The sequence below is a fragment of the Bubalus bubalis genome, chromosome 14, assembly GCF_019923935.1.
Source record: "Bubalus bubalis isolate 160015118507 breed Murrah chromosome 14, NDDB_SH_1, whole genome shotgun sequence".
NCBI lineage: Eukaryota > Metazoa > Chordata > Mammalia > Artiodactyla > Bovidae > Bubalus > Bubalus bubalis.
This window is the reverse complement of record NC_059170.1, coordinates 72,944,873-72,969,997: the sequence shown is the minus strand read 5'-3', so window position 1 is coordinate 72,969,997 and position 25,125 is coordinate 72,944,873. Positions and strand designations below refer to the sequence as shown.

Here is a 25,125-nt window from a genome sequence, read left to right as displayed (position 1 = left end):
GCATCAAACCTGGACTGGTGATCTGTTTCACATATGATAATATACATGTTTCAATGCTATTCTCTCAAGTCATCCCACCCTTGCCTTCTCCCATAGAGTCCAAAAGACTGTTCTTTACATCTTTGTCTCTTTTGCTGTCTCGCATATAGGGTTATCGTTACCATCTTTCTAAATTCCATATATATGTGTTAGTATACTGTATTGGTGTTTTTCTTTCTGGCTTAATTCACTCTGTATAATAGGCTCCAGTTTCATCCACCTCGTTAGAACTGATTCAAATGTATTTTTTTAATGGCTGTGTAATAGTCCATTGTGTATATGTACCACAGCTTTCTTATCCATTTGTCTGCTGATGGACATCTAGGTTGCTTCCATGTCCTGGCTATTATAAACAGTGCTGCGATGAACATTGGGGTACACGTGTCTCTTTCACGTCTGGTTTCCTCAGTGTGTATGCCCAGCAGTGGGATTGCTGGGTCGTATGGCAGTTCTATTTACAGTTTTTTAAGGAATCTCCACACTCTGCTCCATAGTGGCTGTACTAGTTTGCATTCCCACCAACAATGTAAGAGGGTTCCCTTTTCTCCACATTCTCTCCAGCATTTTTTGTTTGTAGACTTTTGGATAGTAGCCATTCTGACCGGCAGGAGATGGTACCTCATGGTGGTTTGGATTTGTATTTTCCTGATAATGAGTGATGTTGAGCATCTTTTCATGTGTTTGTTAGCCATCTGTATGTCTTCTTTGGAGAAATGTCTGTTTAGTTCTTTGGCCCATTTTTTATTGGGTCATTTATTTTTCCAGAATGAGGTGCAGGAGTTGCTTGTATATTTTTGAGATTAATTCTTTGTCAGTTGCTTCATTTGCTATTATTTTCTCCCATTCTGAAGGCTCTCTCTTCACCTTGCTTATAGTTTCCTTCATTGTGCAAAAGCCTTTAAGTTTAATTAGGTCCCATGTGTTTATTTTTGCTTTTATTTCCATTACTCTGGGAGGTGGGTCATAGAGGACCCTGCTGTGATTTATGTTGGAGAGTGTTTTGCCTCTGTTGTCCTCTAGAGGTTTTATAATTTCTGGTCTTATGTTTAGATCTTTAATACATTTTGAGTTTATTTTTGTGTATGGTGTTAGAAAGTGTTCCAGTTTCATTCTTTTACAAGTGGTTGACCAGTTTTCCCAGCACCACTTGTTAAAGAGACTGTCTTTTGTCCATCGTATATTCTTGCCTCCTTTGTCATCGATAAGGTGTCCATAGGTGCATGGATTTATATCTGGGCTTTCTATTTTGTTCCATCGATCTATATTTCTGTCTTTGTGCCAGTACCATACTGTCTTGATGACTGTAGCTTTGTAGTATAGCCTGAGGTCAGGCAGGTTGATTCCTCCAGTTCCATTCTTTCACAAGATTGCTTTGGCTATTCGAGGTTTTTTGTATTTCCATACAAATTGTGATATTATTTGTTCTAGTTCTGTGAAAAATACCATTGGTAGCTTGATAGGGACTGCATTGAATCTATAGATTGCTTTGGGTAGTATACTTATTTTCACTATATTGATTCTTCCGATCCATGAACATGGTATATTTCTCCATCTGTTAGTATCCTCTTTGATTTCTTTCACCAGTGTTTTATAGTTTTCTATATATAGGTCTTTTGTTTCTTTAGGTAGGTATATTCTAAGTATTTTATTCTTTTCATTGCAATGGTGAATGGAATTGTTTCCTTAATTTCTCTTTCTGTTTTCTCATTGTTCGTGTATAGGAATGCAAGGGATTTCTGTGTGTTAATTTTATATCCTGCAACTTTACTGTATTCAATGATTAGCTCTTGTAATTTTCTGGTGGAGTCTTTAGGGTTTTCTATGTAGAGGATCATGTCATCTGCAAACAATGAGAGTTTTACTTCTTCTTTCCCAATCTGGATTCCTTTTATTTCTTTTTCTGCTCTGATTGCTGTGGCCAAAACGTCCAGAACTATGTTGAATAGTAGTCGTGAAAGTGGGCACCCTTGTCTTGTTCCTGACTTTAGGGGAAATGCTTTCAATTTTTCACCACTGAGGATAATGTTTGCTGTGAGTTTGTCATATATAGCTTTTATTATGTTGAGGTATGTTCCTTCTGTTCCTACTTTCTGGAAAGTTTTTATCATAAATGGATGTTGAATTTTGTCAAAGGCTTTCTCTGCATCTATGGAGATAATCATATGATTTTTATCTTTCAATTTGTTAATGTGGTGTATTACATTGATTGATTTGCAGATATTGAAGAATCTTTGCATCCCTGGGATAAAGCCCATTTGGGAATGATGTATGATCTTTTTAATATTTTGTTGGATTCTGTTTGCTAGAATTTTGTTAAGGATCTTTGCATCTATGTTCATCAGTGATATTGGCCTGTAGTTTTCTTTTTTTGTGGGATCTTTGTCAGGTTTTGGTATTCGGGTGATGGTGGCCTCATAGAATGAATTTGGAAGTTTACCTTCCTCTGCAATTTTCTGGAAGAAATTTTTGGTAGAATTCAGCTGTGAAGCCATCTGGTCCTGGGCTTTTGTTTGCTGGAAGATTTCTGATTACAGTTTCGATTTGCGTGCCTGTGAATGGTCTGTTAAGATTTTCTATTTCTTCCTGGTTCAATTTTGTAAAGTTATACTTTTCTAAGAATTTGTCCATTTCTTCCAAGTTGTCCATTTTTTTGGCATACAATTGCTGATAGTAGTCTCTTATGATCCTTTGTATTTCTGTGTTGTCTGTTGTGATTTCTCCATTTTCATTTCCAATTTTGTTGATTTGATTTTTCTCCCTTTGTTTCTTGATGAGTCTGGCTAATGGTATGTCAATTTTATTTATCTTCTCAAAGAAACAGCTTTTAGCTTTGTTTATTTTTGCTATGGTCTCTTTTGTTTCTTTTGCATTTCTTTCTGCCCTAATTTTTAAGATTTCTTTCCTTCTACGAACCCTGGGGTTCTTCATTTCCTTTTCTAGTTGCTTTAGGTATAGAGTTAGGATATTGATTTGACTTTTTCCTTGTTTCTTGAGGTAAGCCTGTATTGCTATGAGCTGCCGGGGTCCAGCCCCGGTGGATCCAGGGAATTCGAAGCGGGGACGGCGTTGGCGAGGATCAGGAAACAACTGCTTAATTAAACGTTAATTAAGGATATAAAGAGTAATAGAATAAGGATAGCTCAGTGAGGAAATTCAGTGGAGAAGAGAGGCTGAATAATTCAGCCAGAAGGTGAGAGAAAGAACGACATGGGGAGACCAAGTTTTGGTGAACAAGGCCCGCACTTTATTTTCCAAAGTAGTTTTTATACCTTAAGTTATGCATAGAGGATAATGGGGGAAGGGGTAGAGTCATGCAGCAAGCCAGGCTTTCTTCCTGCAAATTTATCATATGCAAAAGCTTAGGTGATTTGCATCATCTTCTGGCCCGGAGGCCTGTTAATATTTTAAGACCCTTTCTTCAGAAAACTTATTTTTTTCTAAAGGTGATTGGTCAGGAGCCACCCTCCAAAAGCATTAGATAAAGTTGCATTCCTACAGAGCAAAGGTGTGGTGGGCTATAACAAGAAAAAGAATTAACTCAAGGGTCCCAGGTTACAAACATTAAAGCTACTACTTACACCAATTCTATTAATCAATACACTGCCAGGGACACAGCAGGTAAGGGATATGGAAACTTAGCAGCAAACATTGGCCCAACAAGTGAAAATCCCTTCACCAATACAATTTCTGATCAATCTTTTAACTGTTCAAAGCAATCTGTAGACAGTTTAGAACATCTCATGCTTCTCACAGTTGGGAGGCTCTGAGCAATCACATGTGGCCGGAAAAACCTATTCAGGCAGGCTAGAGGACTTCCAAAGGAATTTGTAGGTTGAAACACTATCACACCCAGGAACTTTATTAACTGGAGCTGTAAGTTAACTCTTTTTTCAGAGAGAGGTAGTGGGGGACAGCCCCCCGTAAAGTCAGAGGTGTAGGTGAAAGCACAAAGCAGAAAGTAGGCAGAATCTGGTATTGGGGGGTAGATGCTCGAGAATTTCCAGGGGGACTCCCGAGGCTCGATCCCACCTTTGCGTATGCCGAGCCTCCTTCCTCATGACCTTTGTCATGGGTGGAGCTCCTCACGCTGGCTCCCGGCAGTGATAGAATTCCAGTTGAGCTATTCCAGATCCTGAAAGATGATGCTGTGGAAAGTGCTGCACTCAATATGCAATATGCAATATGCAATATGCACTCAATATGCAATATGCCGGCTCCCAGCAATGAGCCTTCTCCTTAGCACTGCTTTTACAGTGTCCCATAGGTTCTGAGTTGTTTTTTTCATTTTCCTTCATTTCTATGCATATTTTTATTTATTTTTTGATTTCTTCTGTGATTTGTTGGTTATTCAGAAGCGTGTTGTTCAGCCTCCATATGTTGGAATTTTTAATAGTTTTTCTCCTGTAATTGACATCTAATCTTAGTGCATTGTGGTCAGAAAAGATGCTTGGAGTGATTTCAATTTTTTTGAATTTACCAAGGCTAGATTTATGACCCAGGATGTGATCTATCCTGGAGAAGGTTTCATGTGCACTTGAGAAAAAGGTGAAATTCATTGTTTTTGGGTGAAATGTCCTATAGATATCATTTAGGTCTAACTAGTCCATTGTATCATTTAAAATTTGTGTTTCCTTGTTAATTTTCTGTTTTGTTGATCTATCCATAGATGTGAGTGGGATATTAAAGTCTCTCACTATTATTGTGCTATTGTTAATTTCCACTTTCATACTTGTTAGCATTTGCCTTACATATTGTGGTGCTCCTGTGTTGGTGAATATATAATTGTTGTATCTTCTTCTTGGATTGATCCATTGGTCACTATGTAGTTTCCTTCTTTGTCTCTTTTCACAGCCTTTATTTTAAAGTCTATTTTATCTGATATGAGTATTGCTACTCCTGCTTTCTTTTGGTCTCTATTTGCATTGAATAACTTTTTCTAGCCCTTCACTTTCAGTCTGTATGTGTCCCCTGTTTTGAGGTGGGTCTTTTGTAGACAACATATATAGGGGTCTAGTTTTTGTATCCATTCAGACAGTCTTTGTCTTTTGGTTGGGGCATTCAACCCATTTACATTTAAGTTACTTATTGATAAGTATGATCCCGTTGCCATTTACTTTGTTGTTTTGGGTTTGAGTTTGTACACCCTTTATGTGTTTCCTGTCTAGAGAAGATCCTTTAGCATTTGTTGAAGAGCTGATTGATGGTGCTGAATTCTCTCAGCTTTTGCTTGTCTGTAAAGCTTTTGATTTCTCCTTCATATTTGAATGAGCTCCTTGCTGGGTACAGTAATCTGGGTTGTAGTTTTTTCTCTTTCATCACTTTAAGTATGTCCTGCCATTCCCTTCTGGCCTGAAGACTTTCTCTCGAAAGATCAGCTGTTATCCATATGGGAATCCTCTTGTGTGTTCTTTGTTGTTTTTCTCTTGCTGCTTTTAATATGTGTTCTTTGTGTTTGATCTTTGTTAATTTGATGAATATGTGTCTTGGGGTGTTTTGCTTGGTTTATCCTGTTTGGGACTCTCTGGGTTTCTTGGACTTGGATGACTATTTCCTTTCCCATTTTAGGGAAGTTTTCAACTATTATCACCTCAAGTATTTTCTCATGGCCTTTCTTTTTGCCTTCTTCTTTGGGGGCTCTCTGATTCGAATGTTGGGGCGTTTAGCATCGTCCCAGAGGTCTCTGAGGTTGTCCTCGTTTCTTTTAATTCGTTTTTCTTTTTTCCTCTCTGCTTCATTTATTTCTACCATTCTATCTTCTATGTCACTTATCCTATTTTATGCCTCTGCTACTCTACTGTTGGTTCCCTCCAGAGTGTTTTTGATCTCATTTATTGCATTATTCATTATTGACTGACTCTTTTTTATTTCTTCTAGGTCCTTGTTAAACATTTCTTGCATTTTCTCAATCCTTGTCTCCAGGCTATTTATCTGTAATTCCATTTTGTTTTCAAGATTTTGGATCATTTTTACTGTCATTATTCTGAATTCTTTTTCAAGTAGACTCCCTATCTCCTCCTCTTTTGTTTGGTTTGGTGGGCATTTATCATGTTCCTTTACCTGCTGAGTATTTCTCTGCTTTTTCATCTTGTTTCGATTGCTGTGTTTGGGGTGGCCTTTCAGTATTCTGGCAGTTTGTGGTTCCTCTTTATTGTGGAGGTTCCTCACTGTGGGTGGGATTGAACAATTGGCTTGTCAAGGTTTCCTGGTTAGGGAAGCTTGTGTCGGTGTTCTGGTGGGTGGAGCTGGATTTCTTCTGTCTGGAGTGCAATGAAATGTCCAGTAGTGAGCTTTGAGATGTCTATGGGTTTGGTGTGATTTGGGCAGCCTGTATATTGAAGTTCAGGGCTATGTTCCTGCGTTGCTGGAGAATTTGCATGGCTTGTCTTGCTCTGGAACTTGTTGGCTCTTGGGTGGTGCTTGGTTTCAGTGCAGGTATGGAGGCTTTTGGATGAGCTCTTATCGATTAATGTTCCCAGGAGTCAGCAGTTCCCTGGTGTTCTCAGGTTTTGGACTTAAGCCTCTTGCCTCTGGTTTTCAGTCTTATTCTTACAGTAGCCTCAGGACTTCTCCATCTATACAGCATGAATGATAAAACATCTAGGTTAATGATGAAAATCTCCTCCACAGTGAGGAACACCCAGAGAGGTTCACAGAGTTACATGGAGAATAGAAGAGGGCGAAGGGAGGTAGAGGTGACCAGGAGGAGAAGAGGGGGAATCAAAAGGGGAGAGAGCAAGCTGGCCAGTAATCAGTTCCCTATGTGCTCTCCACAGTCTGGACCCCTTGGAGAGGTTCACGGAGTTACAAAGAGAAGAGAAGAGGGATGAAGGAGACAGAGGTGACCAGGAGGATAAAAGGGTGAATGAAAATGAGACAGACAGATCCAGGCACTAATCAGGTCCCTAAGTGTTCTCCACAGCCTGGAACACACAAAGAGATTCATAGAGTTGGGTAGAGAAAAGAAGGGGGAGGGAGGACATAGAGTCGACCTGGTGGAGACAAAGCAGAGTAAAAAAGGCGAGAGAGCAATCAAGCCAAGAATCACACTCCCACGTAAAAATGGGTACTGAAGATTGGGTTCTTAAAGGTACAAACTTGATAACAAATACCAAAAAGCAAAGATTAAAAATCTAGAGTAGAGGTTAGACTCTGAAAAATACAATATTAAAAAACCAAAGCAAAGTCACAAAAATTATAAAAAATATATATATGAAGTTTGCTTTAAAAATAGGGTCTTTTTTTATTTTGCAAGGTAATAGTAGGTTATAAAAATGAAAATTAAAGGAGTAATGTCAGGGGACGTTCAGCTTTAAGGGATCCAATATGTTATTCTTTTCTTTTGTGTTCCATTTCTCAAGGATTTTCTATTCCTCATCAGTTGCTGCAGGAACGAGCAGAGCTGCACGCAGTTCCTGGGACTGAGATCCTGAGAAAGGGCACCTGCTTGGTCCTTTCAGTGACTCCCTCCAGTGACCTCACTGAAATGTGATCTGCTCAGTTATGCCCCTCTCACTCAGGACATGCAATTCTTTCTGGCCCTTCAAAGATTGTTATTTGCTTGGCTTTGTTTTTGCCTTTTTTTTTTTTTTTTTTACTGCCTAAAGCTGCCTTGGATGAAGATATATAAACATGCTTTTTTGCAAACAAAGCACCTTTGTTTCACTCGAGACTTGGGTCCCCTGCATCCCTCTTCTTGTTGACTCCAGTCCCCAGGTCCCGGTCTACAAAGACCATGACAGAGTAATACAGGACTTTAAACTAAAATTTAAATATTTATATAATAATAATAGTATAAATATATTTAGGAATTTCTCTGGAGCTGTTGTGGGCAGTGTGGGGTCAGTTCAGTTCCAGATAGTTACTTGGTCCGGCTTATACTTCTCAAGATCTATAGGCCCCTTCCAATGTAGTCGCTGCTAACTACAGGGTTTTAATCTGTTGCACCTGTCACTTCCAAAGCGGTTCCCTCTGTTTATTTTAGCTTCTTCGATTTGCTGTTCTCTTCAGTGTCTAATTTCTGTCCTGACACAAGGGAGCGAAGGTGGTTACTTATATAGGCTCACTTGTGCAGTACTGCTGTGGGGACAGAGGAACACTGCCAACAAATATCACTGGCACGTGTGGGGAGTGCTTGCAGTGTCTCGGCCACACTGGGTTTGCCCTTGCTCATGGCACGTGCACTTTCCCACTCTACACTTCTCCGGCTCTAGGTTGGTCTGCTGGGGAACTATCTGAGGCGGGCCCTGGGTTGCGTGCACTTCTGAGGTCTAAGCCGCTCAGGTTCAGGTTCTCAGGTAGTCCACAAAGGGGCAGACTTGGTTGGGCCTGCGTTTTGTGCCCTTCCCAGGTCCGAGCAGCTCAGGCGACCAGGTGCTTGGCGAGCGCTGTCTCCCCAGGTGGGGAATGCATCTTACCACCTCCCTGGTCCAGCCACTCGGTTTCCTGGGTGGCAGCGGGTGCGCCCATCTCCAGTGTGTCGTATGTCTCTTCTGGGGAGCTGATCTCTGGCTGTGACCCTCCCGGCAGAAGTCAACCATCCAGAATCCCAAGGGGTTTTGGTTAGTGACTGGGTGCCTGCTTGCAGCTTGGTAGAGGATGCCTCTCTGGGGCTGAGTTTGCCTCTTTCCAGCTCTGGGTGCCCCGCTCCTGCCTCCCTGTCTCCAGTGGGAGATGGGCCGATCCGCAGCTGGCTAGCTCTCCTCTGGTATTTGCTCAGTCCTTTGTTTTCTGAGCGGGCCTGGCAGTGCCTTAGGTTAGGGCTTTTCTCAGGATAGTTCTCTCTCTCTCTCTTTTTTTCTCTGTCTCTCTCTGGCTATCCCACAGTTTGGGTTGCTATCTCATGTTAATTCCCTCAGATTGCCCCCTCAGGGCATTCAGGCCCAGTCCTTACCCTAAGCAATGCAGCCTGTGCCTCCCTGTTCAGCCCGCACTTGCTGCTGCCGGATGCAAGCTCTGGGAGTTCCGGTTAGGCGCGTGATCTGTGGGTTTTATTTATTTATGTATTTATTTTTCCTCCGGGTTATGTTGTCCTCTGAGATTCCAAAACTCCCCACAGACCCGCCAGTGAGAGTGTTTCCTGGTGTTTGGAAACTTCTCCCCTTTTTAGACTCCCTCCCTGGGATGGATCTCTGGCCCCTACCTCTTTTGTCTCTCTTTTTATCTTTTATATTTTGTCCTACCTCCTTTTGAAGACAGTGGGCTGCCTTTCTGGGTGCCTGATGTCCTCTGCCAGCATTCAGAGTTGTTTTGTGGAATTTGCTCAGCGTTCAAATGTTCTTTCATTGAACTTGAGAGGAAGAAAGTGGTCTGCCCATCCTATTCCTCTGCCATCTTAGGACTGCCCCCACCCCAAAACACACACACACACATTATTTTTAAGAAACTTTATTAATTTCAGTGTTTACAGATGTTCAATTACCATGTCAATTCTTTGTTATACATGTGGAACTAACATGTAAATTCTTCCATATAGAAAAGTTAGTCCTTGTGGTTACTTGATTTTTTTCATTGGTTTTTTCTTTCCCAATGTGAATATTGAGTCCTTCTTGATCATCATAAATGTATTTGAAAACTTTTAAACCTTCAACTTAGGTAATCATAGTTTTACTCCTTTTTTTTTTTTTTTTTTGTATCTAGGTCATTCCTTTCATCTTTACCTGCCATTCCAGAAGATATAGATAGGAAGTTAGAGTTGTTAGTGTGCTGTTTACAGGGAAAGAAGCAGTAAATCATGTGAATGTTCAAATAGGGTTGTAAAAAATTCATTTATTCTTACATGAAGGATAATTGCTTTCCAAAATTTTGTTGTTTTCTGAAAGACATCAACAAGAATCAGTCGTAGGTTCACCCAGGTCCCCTCCCTCCCAAACCCCCTCCAATCTCCCTCTCCATCCCACCCTTCTAGATTGTTGCAGAGCCCCTCTTTGAGTTCCCTGAGTGATAGAGCAAATTCCCATTGGCTATCTATTTTACATATGGAATTGTAAGTTTTCATGTTACTCTTGCCATCCATCTCACCCTCTCCCCTCTTCCCCTTCCCCCGTGTCTCTAAGTCGGTTCTGTCTGTTTCTCCATTGCTGCCCTGCAAATACCTTTGTAAGTACCATCTTTCTAGATTCCATACATGTGCATTAGTATATGATATTTATATTTCTCTTTCTGACTTACTTCACTATGTATAATAGGCTCTAGGTTCATCCAGGTGGATGAACTGACTCAAATGCATTCCTTTTTACAGCTGAGTAATGTTCCTTTGTATATATGTACCACCGCTTCTTCATCCATTCATCTGTCAGTGGCCATCTAGGTTGCTTCCCTGTTCTAGCTATCATAAACAGCGCTGCAGTGAACGTCGGAGTGCATGTGTCTTTTTCCATTTTGGTTTCCTCAGGGTGTACTCCTGGGAGTGGGATTGCTGGGGCATATGGTGGTTTTATTCCTAGTTTCTTAAGGAACCTGCATACCGTCTTCCATAGTGGTTGTATCAATTTACCTTGCCACCAGCAGTGCAGGAGGGTTCCATTTTCCCCACACCCTCTCTGGCATTCATTGTTTGTAGACTTTCTGATGATGGCCATTCTGACTGGTGTGAGGTGTTATCTCATTGTGGCTGAGCGGTAAAGATCTGCCTTCAGTGGGAGACCTGGATTTCCTCCCTGAGTCGAGACGGAGGCCATGACAACCCACTCCAGTATTCTTGCCTGGAGAATCCAATGGACAGGGAAGCCTGGAAGGCTTCATTCTTAGGGTGGCACAGAGTTGAACATGACTGAAGCTACTAAGCAGCAGCAGAGGTAGCAGACTTTTGGATGATGGCCATTCTGCCTGGTGTGAGGTGGTATCTCACTGTAGTTTTGATTTTCATTTCTATTTTGGTTTTTTACCAAATTGATGTTGACAAGATAGTGCTTGAAGCTTGAAAATATTACTACATTTGGATTGTCGAGTTGATCTGCAAGGAACATTTCAAGAGAAGCAAAAGCATGGAAAATAGTAATAAATATGTGGGGCTAAAATAACAGCAGTTAGCTTTAGTGATGTTTTAGTAAGTGCAAACCATTTTGGATAGCTTAAGTAGCACGTTCCAGAGTACCTTTATGGCAGCCGTACTTGAAGTCGCATAAAGTAACGGTACCCAGTTTGAAGGTGGCAGCTATGGAAGGAGATAAGAAGGGCCTGGTCTCTTAGATGTGGCAGCCACTGCTTGGTGATGCAGCACCATGTTTGAATTCAGCATCCTGGTTCTGTCACTTAGCAACTGTGGGATCTTGGCAACCCTGTCTTAACCAGGTTAAAACTAGGGTATTTCTTCAAAAGGGATTAGGAACTCTTCATGCAACTCAGTGTTATCATTCATTCTAGCAGAGTATCTCTGAGATCCTTCCACAGAAGTATGTGGATCATTTACCTGGAACTGCTGGTCAAAGAGGAAAAAAGACATTAAATGGACAAGTAGAAGGTAAGAACTGTGTTTTACAGAAAAATCATTTGACAGAATGTTGATTGAAAATGGGAATGCTGATACATTCTAATAGGCAAAGAAAATCACCTGTCAGATGGGTAGTGAGAAAAAAGATGAGAAAAGGAGGGCAATTATGTATCTTATCAGGTACCACAGAGTACATTGAGAATCCAGTTTAAGGAGCTAAATTATTAGTTCTTAGACTTACTTCGTGGTCCAATGTTTAAGACTTTGTCCGGTTAAGACTGTCCAATGCAGGTGGTGCAGTTCTGATCCCTGCTCAGGGAATTAAGATTCCATGTGACACATGACCAGAAACAAATGATTTAGTTCTGTTTCAAGATACTCTACGACCTAAGGAAGGTCAAGAAATAAGAAGCAAGAGGGAATGATGGATGAGAGAGACAGAGGGTACAGGGAGGAAATGAAGAAAAGGAAGCACAGGTCTGTGGGGGAAGGGGACAATAAATAATGAAGGTCTTTAGATCAAGGGAGAGTATTTGACACAGATGATGAATTCAAAGTGAGCTTCTGGCACCAAAACTTGTCAGAGAAGAACAGCAAAGTTCTCACCTCTTCCTGTTTACTTGTTATTAGGAAGACGTTCAGAACTGTGGTCCCTGGGCGTGCAGAGTGGTGTGTCATCCTCTGCCCAGAAGCATGGGCATAGGTGCTCAGCTGTAATGTGTGCAAATTGGTGTCATACAAAATGTTGCTGCTTTCCAGCATGGTGTCACATGGGACAAAATAAGAGAGCTGGAAAGGAGAGAGTAGGGGGCGTGATGGAGAGACCAAGGATCCCACAGCCTCATAGAGAGTCCACTGGAAGGTTTCCAACTTCTAATACCATTTCAGTTTGGGGGGACGTGTTCATGTGAGGAAACAGAGGCTGAGATTTCAGGAGAATGAATTAAGTTGAAGTCATGTAGAAGCAGACTCCGTGTAGACCAGCATTTCTCAAATTTTAATTAGTCACTTGGGGACCATGTGTGAAGTGCACATGCTGAGCAGGAGGTCTGAGATTCTGTGTTCCTAACAAGCTCTCTGAGTAGCAAGGGTGTAGCCTTGCATATAGAGAAATCTGGAAGAAGAGCATTGGATAGTGCAGGACAGAACAGGATCAAGGAAAAGCAGTATTTTGTGTTTCTGAGCGTGTTTATAGCCAGAGGGAAGCAAAGAGTTGAAGTAGCAGTTATAGGTGTAAGATACCATTGCTAAGCAAAGAGGGAGAAAGAAATGGTAGGTGTCAGGGAACATTTAACTTTAGGACTCCTGTATGTTGTTTTCTGTTTCTCATGAACCCTCTGTTCCTTATCAGTTCCTGGTATACAGGAACGAGTGGAGCCACACGCTGTTCCCAGGACTGAGGTCATGGGACGGAATGCATACGTGGATTTCCTTTGGTAACTTCTACCCTACAGTAACACTGTTTAGTCACGACCCTCTTACTCAAGATATGGATTGTCTTCTGGCCTTGTGACGATTGTTATTCTTTGTTATTCCCTTGGTAACGGTTGTTATACGTCTGGTTTTTGTTCTTTTCTTAACTTTATTTTTTTGCCTAAACCTTCCTTCTATAACAATATATAAACTCACACAAACATGAATAATGCACCCTTGTTCCACTAGAGACTTGGGTCCCCCGTGTTCTTCTTTCTCTCTCTGGCTAGGTCTTTGGAGTATGGAGTCCTGCTGAGCTCACTTTCCTGCCCGGGCTTTCAAGACCTCCTTGAGAAGGATGCCCTGTGTCTTAGTGAGCGGTACTAGCCCTATTCTAGGGCCTTATTGGTTTTCCACATAACCCAGGGAATATTAGTCTCTCTCTTTTGCTTTCTTTTTGTTGACTCCGGTCCACCAGGCCCCAGTCTGTAAAGAAGACCACAGGTAGGGATGATCCATAGAAAGGATGTCAAGGGGGAAGATTTAAGTCCACAGATCCAGTGATCACCATTTAGAGAGGAGAGGATCTAGTGAAAGGACAAAGGGAGGAAAGGAAGGCCGTAGGGAGGTGAGTTTGGAGTTGATGAGGACACTTGAGAGAACTCCTTCTAGATGACTTCAGTGTATTTACCCTGAAAAGAGATAAGATCATTATTGCTCCAGAGAATCCTGGAGGTGGGAGGGGGTGCTAGAAGTGGGGGAAACTGCAGCCCCTCTGAGTAACTCTTAGGCATCAAAGATATATGTTGTACTGGTATTTGTTATTCAAATCAGATTAATTTGTAAAAGGAGGCATTGACTTTTTTTTTTTATAAAGATAGCTGATTCTTTGAAAGTTGTTTCATAGAAATCCTTTGAAGTATTAACACGATATACCAAACTAAACTAAATTTTGAAGCCAAACAGATTAATAGGGTTCATTCCCTAAATGTAGAAATACTTTTAATAAATACTACACTGATTTTGAAACATGCAAGATTTTTAATTTCTAATAATTCTGTGGCAATTAAATATATTATTTCCTTTTTGATAATTATATTTAAATATTGAGAATTTATTATACATTATTTCCTAGATGTGTCTTATATACCTTCCTGCATGAGTGGTTTGAGAAACTTTAAGATGGCTAGACTAGAGGAGCCAAGACAAGTAGGCATTCCAGTAGCCCACATGGATATGGAAAAAAAAATGAATATTTTTATGAGCCATTTTTCTACAAGTGTATATCCAGGCTAATCAGTTCATTACTCTGTCTTTGATGAGAAATGAATTATACATTCTGGTGAACTGTCATCCCAGCTGTGCACTTCTTAAATGACTGGACAGATTGAAGAACATGATAAATACTTATTGCATAATGGTGGAAATGATAACTGCTGTGTTGCATTCAAGATGTGCTGTTACATTTTACCATCAGCTTTCACATTTATCTTCTTGGGTTCATGACTTGCTCCTCTGATTCAGATCCACTTTCTCCTCATCAGTCAGCACATTCACATTGGTCTGTGTGCACTTTAATGTTTTATAAAGCCATTGAAAACGTAATGTTACTTTTGAAATCTTAACTGCATGTTTTGGTGAACCTGTATTCCTATTTTTTCTTCACTATCTTTAGTGGATTCCTATGTCTGTCTTACCAGTGTCCTAAGATCCCCCTAAAAACAAGACACTAAAACTGAATGTATTCAGTGCCAAAGCTGAGCGCGAGGATTCTGCTCGGTACTAACTCTGCATGAATGTACAGCTGGCTTTCATGTTTACATGTAATTAACTCTGTGTCCCTTCTTCCTCTTAGAGTCTCCTGGGAAATATCCTAACGTGCAGGTAAAAACTTTTATAATTTTATCTGAACTGTGGATTGTCTCCTATGTACATTATTTAGTAATCAACTTGTTTCCAAACCCCATTCAGCCAGCAGTCAGAATGAAAGATTCTGTTCCTAATAAAACAGTCAGAATGAAGGATTTCCAAACATCCATTTCAGGTAAATTTTGCAGTACACGGTTAACAATGGAAAGAGGGACACTGAACTATTTGAAATGCTCAGTCTTCATGCTTTTAACATTTTCTTTGCAAATTTAATTGAAGAATTGGACATACATAAGGCAAATGTTATTGTTGATACCCGTGATTTGAAACAAAAGATACAGGCATAAGAACAAGAAATTTTTAAAATATAAGCTTCAACTCAAGATGTTTCTGTATACGTTTCGACACTCTGAAGTTCTCAGTTTGGAATCTCTATAATTCTCAGGAAATCTTAGAGATTAAATTTTAGACTCTAAGTTTTTTCCAGTGCCCCAAATGCTTGTTTGAACTCTAACCTTTCCCTTGAGTAAAACTTCACTTGCTAATATGTCAGTTGTATTTCAGCTTGTAATTATTTCATTATAATGTTGTTACACAGATGAATGTAGGCCAATCAGATGTTTTCATTAGCAGACTATGTGTGTGTGTGCATTTGTGTGTGCATGCGTTTGTGTGTGTGTGTGGTGTCTTTGATTATTAGAAGTAGGGGAAGTAACCATACTTTAATGACTATTGGATAGACATAATCTTTTGAAACAGTGATTCTGAAAGTTGTTGGCTTTAGGATCCTATTATACTTCTAAAACTTATTGAGAATTCCAAGGAACTTTTGTTTCTGTCTGTTGACGTTTACTATATGGAAATTCAGTTGAGTTCAGTCGCTCAGTCGTGTCCGACTCTTTGCGACCCCATGGACTACAGCACACCAGGCTTCGCTGTCCATCAGAACTCCTGAAGTTTACTCAGACTCAAGTCCGTCGACTGGGTGATGCCATCCAACCATCTCATCCTTTGTCTTCCCCTTTTCCTCCTGCCTTCAGTCTTTGCCAACATCAGGGTCTTTTCCAGTGAGTCAGTTCTTCACATCAGGTGCCCAAAGTATTGGAGTTTCAGCTTCAGCATCAGGAGTGAATTCCCTTTGGATGGACCGGTTGGATCTCCTTGTAGCCCAAGGGACTCTCAAGAGTCTTCTCCAACACTACACTTCAAAGGCATCAATTCTTTGGTGTGCAGTTTTCTGTACAGTCCTACTCTCACATATATACATGACCACTGGAAAAACCATAGCTTTGACGAGACAGACCAATGTTGGCAAAGTAATGTGTCTGATTTTTGATATGCTGTCAAGGTTGGTCATAGCTTTTCTTCCAAGCACCAAGCGTCTTTTAATTTCATGGGTGCAGTCACCATCTGCAATGATTTTGGAGCTCCCCCAAAATAAAGCCTGTCACTGTTTCCATTCTTTCCCCATCTATTTATCCCCGAAGGAATGGGACCGGATGCATTTCTTAGGTTTTTGAATGTTGAGTTTTAAACCAACTTTTTCACTCTCCTCTTTCACTTTCATCCAAAGGCTCTTTAGTTCTTCTTCAATTTCTACTATAAGGGTGGTGTTATCTGTATATCTGTGGTTATTGATATTTCTCCTGGCTATCTTGATTTCAGCTTGTGCTTCACCCAGCCTGGAATTCTGCATGATGTACTCTGTGTATAAATTAAATAAGCAGGGTGACAATATACAGCCTTGACATACTCCTTTCCCTATTTGGAATCAGTCTGTTGTTCCATGTCTAGTTCTAACTGTTGCTTCTTGCCCTGCATATAGATTTCTCAGGAGGTAGGTCAGGTGGTCTGGTATTCTCATCTCTTTAAGAATTTTCCAGTTTGTTGTGATCCACAGAGTTAAAAGCTTTGGGGTGGTCAATAAAGCAGAAGTAGATGTTTTTCTGGAACTCTTGCTTTTTTGATGATCCAGTGGATGTTGTCAGTTTGATCTCTGGTTCCTCTGCCTTTTCTAAATCCAGCTTGAATATCTGGAAGTTCACGTTTCATGTGCTATGGAGGGATGGCCTGGAGAATTTTGAGTATTGCTTTGCTAGCGTGTGAGATGAGTGCAGTTGTGCGGTAGTTTGAGCATTCTTTGGCATTGCCTTTCGTTGGGATTGGAATGAAAACTGACCATTTCCAGTCCTGTAGCCACTGCTGAGATTTCCAAATTTGCTGGCATATTGAGTGCAGCACTTTCATAGCATCATCTGTTAGGATTTGAAATAGCTCAACTGCAATTCTATCACCTCCACTAGCTTTATTCGTAGTGGTGCTTCCTAAGGCCCACTTGACTTCACATTCCAGGATGTCTGGCTCTAAGTAAAGGATCACACCATCGTGCTTATCTGGATCATGAAGATCTTTTCTATATAGTTTTTTGGTGTGTGTTCCTACCCCCTCTTCTTAATATCTTCTGCATCTGTAGTTGCTGCTGCTGCTAAGTCACTTCAGTTGTGTCCGACTCTGTGTGACCCCACAGACGGCAGCCCACCAGGCTCCCCCGTCCCTGGGATTCTCCACGCAAGAACACTGGAGTGGTTTGCCATTTCCTTCTCCAGTGCATGAAAGTGAAAAATGAAAGTGAAGTCTCTCAGTCCTGTCTGACTCTGTGCGACCCCATGGACTGTAGCCCACCAGGCTCCTCCATCCATGGGATTTTCCAGGCAAGAGTACTGGAGTGGGGTGCCATTGCCTCCTCCGTCTGCATCTGTTATGTCCATACTATTTCTTTCCTTTATTGTGCCCATTTTTGCTTGAAATGGTCCCTTGGTATTTCTTACTTTCTTGAGGCAATCTCTAGTCTTTCCCGTTCTATTATTTTCCTCTATTTCTTTGCACTGATCACGGAGAAATGTTTCCTTATCTCTCCTTGCTATTCTTTGGAACTCTGCATTCAAATGGGTATATCTTTCCTGTTCTCCCTTGCCTTTAGCTTCTCTTCTTTTCTCAGCTATTTGTAAGGCCTTGTCAGACAACCATTTTGCATTTTTGCAGTTCTTTTTCTCTGGGATGGTCTTGATCACTGCATTCTGTACAATGTCAGGAATCTCCATCCATAGATCTTCAGGCATTCTGTCTATCAAAACTAATCCCTTGAATCTATTTGCCACACCCACTGTATAATCCTAAGGGATTTGATTTAGGTCATAGATGGATGGTCTAGTGGTTTTCCCTACTTTCTTCAATTTAAGTCTGAGTTTGGCAATAAGGAGTTCATGATCTAAGCCACAGTCAGCTCCTGGTCTTGTTTTTGCTGACTGTATAGAGCATCTCCAAAGAATAGATTAGAATAGGCTGTAAAGAATAGAATCAGTCTGATTTCGTCATTGACCATCTGGTGATGTCCGTGTGTAGAGTCTTCTCTTGTGTTGTTGGAAGAGGGTGTTTGCTATGACAAGTACGTTCTCTTGACAAAGCTCTGTTCACCTTTGTCCTGCTTCATTCTGTACTCCAAGGCCAGATTTACCTGTTACTCCAGGTATCTCGTGAATTCCTACTTGTACATTCGAGTCCCCTATATTGAAAAGAACTTTTTTTGGTGTTAGTTCTAGAAGGTCTTGTAGGTCATCACAGAACCATTCAACTTCAGCTTGTTCAGTGTTACTGGTCAGAGCATAGACTTGCATTACTGTGATATTGAATGGTTTGCCTTGGAAACGAACAGAGATCATTCTGTCATTTTTGAGATTGCATCCAAGTATGGCATTTGGGACTCTTGTTGACTGTAATGGCTACACCATTTCCTCTAAGGGATTCTTGCCCACAGTAGTAAACATAATGGTCTTCTAAGTTAAATTCACCCATTCCAGTCCATTTGGGAGCTTCCCTGGTAGCTCAGTCGGTAAAGAATCTACCTGCCATGCAGAAGACCCAAGTTCGAATCCTGGGTCAGGAAGATCTCCTAGGGAAGGAAATGGCAACCCACTCCAGCATTCTTGCTTGGAAAATCCTATCGCCAGAGGAGTCTGGCGAGCTACAAATAGCCCATGGGCTCAGAAGCGTCGGACAGGACTTACGGACTAAACCACAAACCAGTCCATTTCAGTTCACTGATTCCTAAAATGTTGATGTTCACTCTTGCCATCTCCTGCTTGACCGCTTCCAATTTGCCTTGATTCATGGACCTGACATTCCAGGTTCCTATGCAGTATTGCTCTTTACAGCCTTGGACTTGACTCCCATCATCAGTCACATCCAACAACAAGCTAGGTGTTGTTTTTGCTTTGTCTCGATCTCTTCATTCTTTCTGGATTTATTTCCCCACCGATCTCTAATAGCACATTGGACACCTACTGACCTGGGGAGTTCATTTTTTAGTGTCCTATCTTTTTGCCTTTTCATACTGCTCATGGGGTTCTCAAGGCAAAAATACTGAAGTGGTTTGCCATTCCCTTCTCCAGTGGACCATGCTTTGTCAGAACATTCCAGCATGACCCGTCTGTCTTGGATGGCCCTTCATGGCATGGCTTGCTCGTAATTCCATTGAGTTAGACAAGTCTATGGTCCATGTGATCAGTTTGGTTAGTTTTCTGTGATTGTGGTTTTCAGTCTGTCTGCCCTCTGATGGATAAGGAAAAGAGGCTTATGGAAACTTCCTGATGGGAGAGACTGACTGAGGGGGAAACTGGGTCTTGTTCTGATGGGCTGGGCCATGCTCAGTAAATCTTTAATCAGACTTTCTCTTGATGGGTGGGGCTGTGTTCCCTCCCTGTTGTTTGACCTGAGGCCAAACTATGGTGGAGGTAATGAAGATAATGGCACCTCCTTCAGCAGGTGCCATGCATGCACTGCTGCACTCAGTGCCCCTGACCCTGCAGCAGGCCACCACCAACCCTTGCCTCAGCCAGAGACTCCTGGAAAATAAAACTAAGAAATGTAAAAATACAGGCACACACAATCATAATGGCTAATTCCATTAGTCATTAGAGTTCTGATCTCACATATCCTGTCTCTGGAGAATTCCTGTGTGCACTCAGAACATAATTGAGCATGGAAGTAATGTTTAGAGTTGTTGTGAAAAGAGTTTTGACCTCTTGGATCCCCTGGCCCAGTGGGTCTCTGGACTTCAGGGATTCTCGGAGCACACTACAGAACCATCATTTTAAACCATTGGCATGGTTGGATGTGAAATGATAAAGGGACCCTTGTGTTGACATGGGTTTAAAGTTTTATTTTTACATTTCTTGCTTGTTTCTTTGATTTCTCTTAAGAAATTTAGACCTGAGAGTTCCTTTTTTTTTTTTAAGCAAATATTTCTGTGTTGCGTTCATTCTTCCCTCATGGTGCTCTGTGCTCTTTAGATCCAGTGTGGCCCTAGACTTATCCTGTTTTCACGTGGAAACAATTAGTTACCCACAAGACTATCATGTCTCATATAAGTTTTTGATGTCTATCCAGGGCTTAAAAAATGAGTTCTGAAGATATTGATAATTTGAGGAAAGACAGCTCATTGTAATTAAAGAAGTTGTCATTGGTGGTGGTGTTCAGTTGCTAAGTCGGGTCCGACTCTTTGTGAGCCCATGGACTGCAGCACGCTAGGCCTCCCTGTGCCTCACCATCTCCCGGAGTTTGCCCGAGTTCATATCCATTCATCAACGATGCTATCCCACCATCTCATCCTCTGCCATTCCCTTCTCCTCCTGCCCTCAATCGTTCCCAGCATCAGGGTCTTTTCCAGTGATTCAGCTCTTCACATCAGGTGCCCAAAGTATTGGAGCTTTAGTTTCAGCATCAGTTCTTCCAGTGAATATTCAGCATTGATTTCTCTTAGGATGGACTGGTTTGATCTCTTTGGTGTCCAAGGGACTCTCAGATGTCTTCTCTAGCACCACTCTTTGAAAGCATCAATTCTTTGGTGCTCAGCCTTCTTTAAGGTCCAACTCTCACATCTGTACATGACTAATGAAGAAACCATGGCTTTGGCTGTATGGACCTTTGTCAGCGAAGTGATGTCTTTGCTTTTTATGTTGTCTAGGTTTGTAACATTAATGAAAGTAGTAGCATTCATTAAAAGTGTTTTTAAAACCATGGTCTCTAGAGCACACAGTATTATAAGGCATAGTTAAGTGTAAAATAAGGTAGATATACATTTTCTTAATAATATATTTGTATGTTGAAAAATAGTCCTGTATGAGTGTAAGAGTTGGAGTATAAAGAAAGCTGAATGCAGAAGAATTGATGCTTTTGAACTGTAGTGTTGGAGGAGACTCTTGAGAGTCCCTTGGACTGCAAGGTGATCCAACCAGTCCATCCTAAAGGAAATCAGTCCTGGGTGTTCATTGGAAGGACTGATGTTGAAGCTGAAACTCCAATATTTTGGCCACCTGATGTGAAGAGCTGACTCATTTGAAAAGACCCTGATGTTGGGCAAGATTGAGGGCAGGAGGAGAAGGGAACAACAGAGGATGAGATGGTTGGATGGAATCACTGACACAATAGACATGAGTTTGGGTAGACTCCAGGAGTTCAGAGATGAAGACTGCAGTGGTGTTCCCGGTAGGGAATTACTCAGTCAGCTATGCAAGTTGGAGCTGCCAGGAAACAGGAAGCAAAGAAGGTAATGCAGAAGCCCAGAGCACTCAGCTTTGGGCCACCTGGGCACAGCCTTATCGTCCTTCTGATGGTTCCAAATTAGATTTTGTGGCAAAGTCTACCTTGTGCTGACTCCTTTTATGCAACCTGCAGCCAATCGGTACCTCTTAGCAAGGTGTTTGCATTCTCCTTCTGATCATAGTAATACAATAAATAACAAAGAGAGTTAGGAAAAAGTAAGTTCGTTCAGGCTGGTATTTAGCATATACCTGAGAGTGGGTAGCAGGATTATGTTTAGAACTCTGGGACTAGTTGGGAGACTAGGTAGCCATCTAGAGACTGCCTTCTCAAAATGGGACTTCATGGCAGTGTTTTATATGGCTGTCAATTCATAAGCATTAGTTATGATTATATTCAGTATAACTGCAAAAGCAACTCTGATACCAAATACTAAAATATTTCTTGTGTTTTCTGTGACTTTGTATTTTTTAGAATTGGCTTTCCCAGTGGGAATGGGAGTCATGGGAAATTTGCTACATAGTACCTCCTTCTCAGCTGTGTCCACATAGTATATCGACTTGTTTTAGTATTTGTAATGAATTAAGAGTTCACAAGGGAGGTTGGTATAAAGGAGTGCTGTATCATTGAAAAGCAGTATATAGCAAGTCAATTCTGTTTCTACTAGGACGCCCAGTCTATTGAGTAACCACATCTAATACTGTGTTGTCCATAAATACTAATTAATTTAGCACCCTTAATCAGTCATACGGTCAGGGCTATGGTAAGAAATCATCCACTGTTTCTTTTTTCATTCCTGTACTTTTTTCTTTTCTATCCTCACCTTGCATTTACAGAATATTCTCAGTTATCTCCTAGAATAGTGACTACAGGCTCTAAACTCAACATGTTTGTCTTTTTTTCTTTTAATCTATACAACTGAGTCTTTGCTCTTGTTTTTCCATGAGCTTGGTAGGTCCGGGAAAAACAAATTCAAATAAAATGCCTACACGAGTCCCTTCAACACTGGACGATGCGAAATAGGAAAACTACAAAATAGATAGAAGCTACTTCAGTCAGTTCATGTTGATCATTTTCTTCTCAGTCAATACATTTTATAAAACAACGAGCAGTACCTACTCCTTCAGGGTCCCTGGATTTGTACATTTATTGGTTTCTTAAAGATTTATTCTATACTGTACCCTGAACGTTTTATATGCTAAATATTTCTGTAAACACTCCCTCAGTTCAGGCCTGTGTCACCTTTTTGTTCCCAGTATTAATGCCTTCAGATTCGCCTTCCTCCGGTTATCCGTATGCCCTTCAGATTCCTCCCTCCGTGGTGTTTAGAGTCCCCAATCTCAAAAGCACACGTGACCACGAGGCACTCTGAGTCACATCAATGTCTAGACCTCTTAAAGCACCACTGATGCTCTCACAGTCTGACTTCTGCCTGACCCTCTGTCTCTAGCCCTTTCAGTCCTTTGCTCTAGAATTCTGAACTGCTGCTGGCGCCCTCGTCACTTGTCCCTGTTGTTGTTCAGTCGCTCAGTCCTGATTCTATGCAGCCCCATGGACCGCAGCACACCAGGCTTCCCTGTCCTTCACCATCTCCCAGCGCGTGCTCAACTCACGTTCATGGAGTCGGTGATGCCATCCAACCATCTCATCCTCTGTCATCCCCTTTTCCTCCCGACTTCAACCTTTCCCAGCATCAGGGTCTTTTCTAATGAGTCAGCTCTTCGAATCTGGTGGCCAAAGTACTGGAGCTTCAGTGCCAGTGTCAGTCTTTCCAATGAATGTTCAGAACTGATTTTGTTTAGGATTGACTGGTTGGATCTCCTTGCGGTCCAAGGGACTGTCATGAGTCTTTTCGAACACCACAGTTGAAAAGCATCAGTTCTTCGGTGCTCAGTCTTCTTTTTGGTCCAACTCTCACATCCATAAATGACTACTGTAAAAGCCTTTGCTTTGATTAGACGGAACTTTGTCGGCAAAGTACCGTCTCTGCTTTTTGATACGCTAAGTTTGTCATACCTTTTCTTCCAAGGAGCAAGTGTCCTTTAATTTCATGACTGCAGTCACCATCTGCATTTCTTTTGGAGCCCAAGAAAATAAAGTCTGTTTCTGTTGTCATTGTTTCCTATCTCTTTGCCACGAAGTGATGGGACTGGATGCCATGACCTTTGTCAGTCCCATCCCTTCACTTTGGACAGATATCTACCCTGTGGTGTATGTGCTTCTCTCCCCATCTTGCTACAGCCTGAAATGCTCTCCCTCTCATGCCCTCTGTTCCCTTGAACTGTGTAAGTCTGCACTCAGGCATTATCTCTGGAAAAGCCATCCCTGACACCTTTTTCTACATTTTTCATTAAACTCCAGTGTCTAGTACTGAGCGGAAACCTGAGAAATAATGATCGCATAAGAGAAACTGGGGCTCTGTATCAATCTAGAGGGGTGGGATGGGGAGGGAGATGAGAAGGAGGTTCAAAAGGGGCGATAAATGTGTACCTATGGCTCATTCATGTTGAGGTTTGGCAGAAAACAACAAAATTCTGTAAAGCAGTTATCCTTCAATAAAAAAATAAATTTAAAAAAATGCTATATATACTGAGGTGACTTTTAAGAGCTTGTCCTCTGCAGTCTAGGAGCCAAGAGGAGAGACATGTAAAGAAATAATTTACAGTCCAGATCTGTATCTATCAGTAGGAAAACCTAGAAAGATACACTAGAAAAATATTTAAAGTACTAAGGTAGCTACAAGGAAAGGCATACCTCTTTATCAGGGGAAAGATGGCAGTAATTAAAGACAACTTCACAAAGCAGGTTGAGCCTTAAAAGATGAAAAGTAATTTGTCAGATGAGTAGAGGGAAGCCTTTCAGATGAAGGAACTGATAAAAGCTAAAAAGTAAGAGGAATTTTGTAAAGCATGAATAATGTTGCAGTTGATGCTTGGCACATTGTTAAAAAGGTCTGTTATGAAGTAGAGAAGAGAATATATGGTGATTTTATATGTCTGTCCTGTATTTTGTTTGGTTTCTGATTGTTTTGTTCACTGATGTTTAGATGAATCTGTGACTGAATCTTTGAGCTGTTTGTGTGCCTGTAACCTGGTGACATCTGGTATTTCCCAAATGGTTTGTTGAAGTTTTTAGGTCATTGGAAGTAGTTCTTAAAGAAGTAAATATTCAGCTGAAGATTAAGATTGATTTAATCTGTCATTTCATACAATATTTTAGATCTATGTTTAAATGAGGATTATGTCTTTTATCTAAACATTCTAAGTAATTTTAACTAAACATGCAGATCTGTCAAGAGAACTAGACTTGGAAATGATAACAGAGGAAAAACAAGAAACACTTGATGAAGATGAAAATAACCATGCACAGGTATGTAAAACTGTAAATTTCAATTTCTGGTGTAGTACTGTGTAAGAAAAAGTGTATCAAACAAGGCAAATTAGAATGGAAAGATAAGTTAAAACCCATCACAAATGAGTTAAAGTGGAAGTTCAGTGAAATTTTGTGAGGAATACCAAATTACTGCTTCTCATGAGGAAGATCCACTATGTGATAAGCCTTAAGAAGGAACAAACCAAAAGGAAATATCTCCTAATCTCACAAATAATATACCTGATTGTGAGGAAAAAGATGCATTTGGAGTATCTGTCTTACTAGTATTCCAAGCATTTCCTGAACCAAAAGAACCCAGTCTCAAAAATGTTTTTCTGTGGTCTGTAAACTCTGGGTCCCTTGGATAGACTTGTCGTTCATCTTCAAAGCTTTGTTTCCCTGAAAAT

At 41.0% G+C, this 25,125-nt stretch overlaps 1 protein-coding gene across 1 annotated transcript in view; it reads left to right on the top strand.

The window, feature by feature from the left end:
* The window catches only part of LOC112577704 (ankyrin repeat domain-containing protein 26), a 75,235-nt gene that overhangs the window by 26,710 nt on the left and 23,400 nt on the right, over positions 1-25,125 (top strand). Inside the window, 4 exon segments of the mRNA XM_045162728.1 lie at positions 11,401-11,497; positions 14,736-14,764; positions 14,852-14,924; positions 24,633-24,715. Of these exon segments, the coding sequence (XP_045018663.1) occupies positions 11,401-11,497; positions 14,736-14,764; positions 14,852-14,924; positions 24,633-24,715 (282 nt within the window).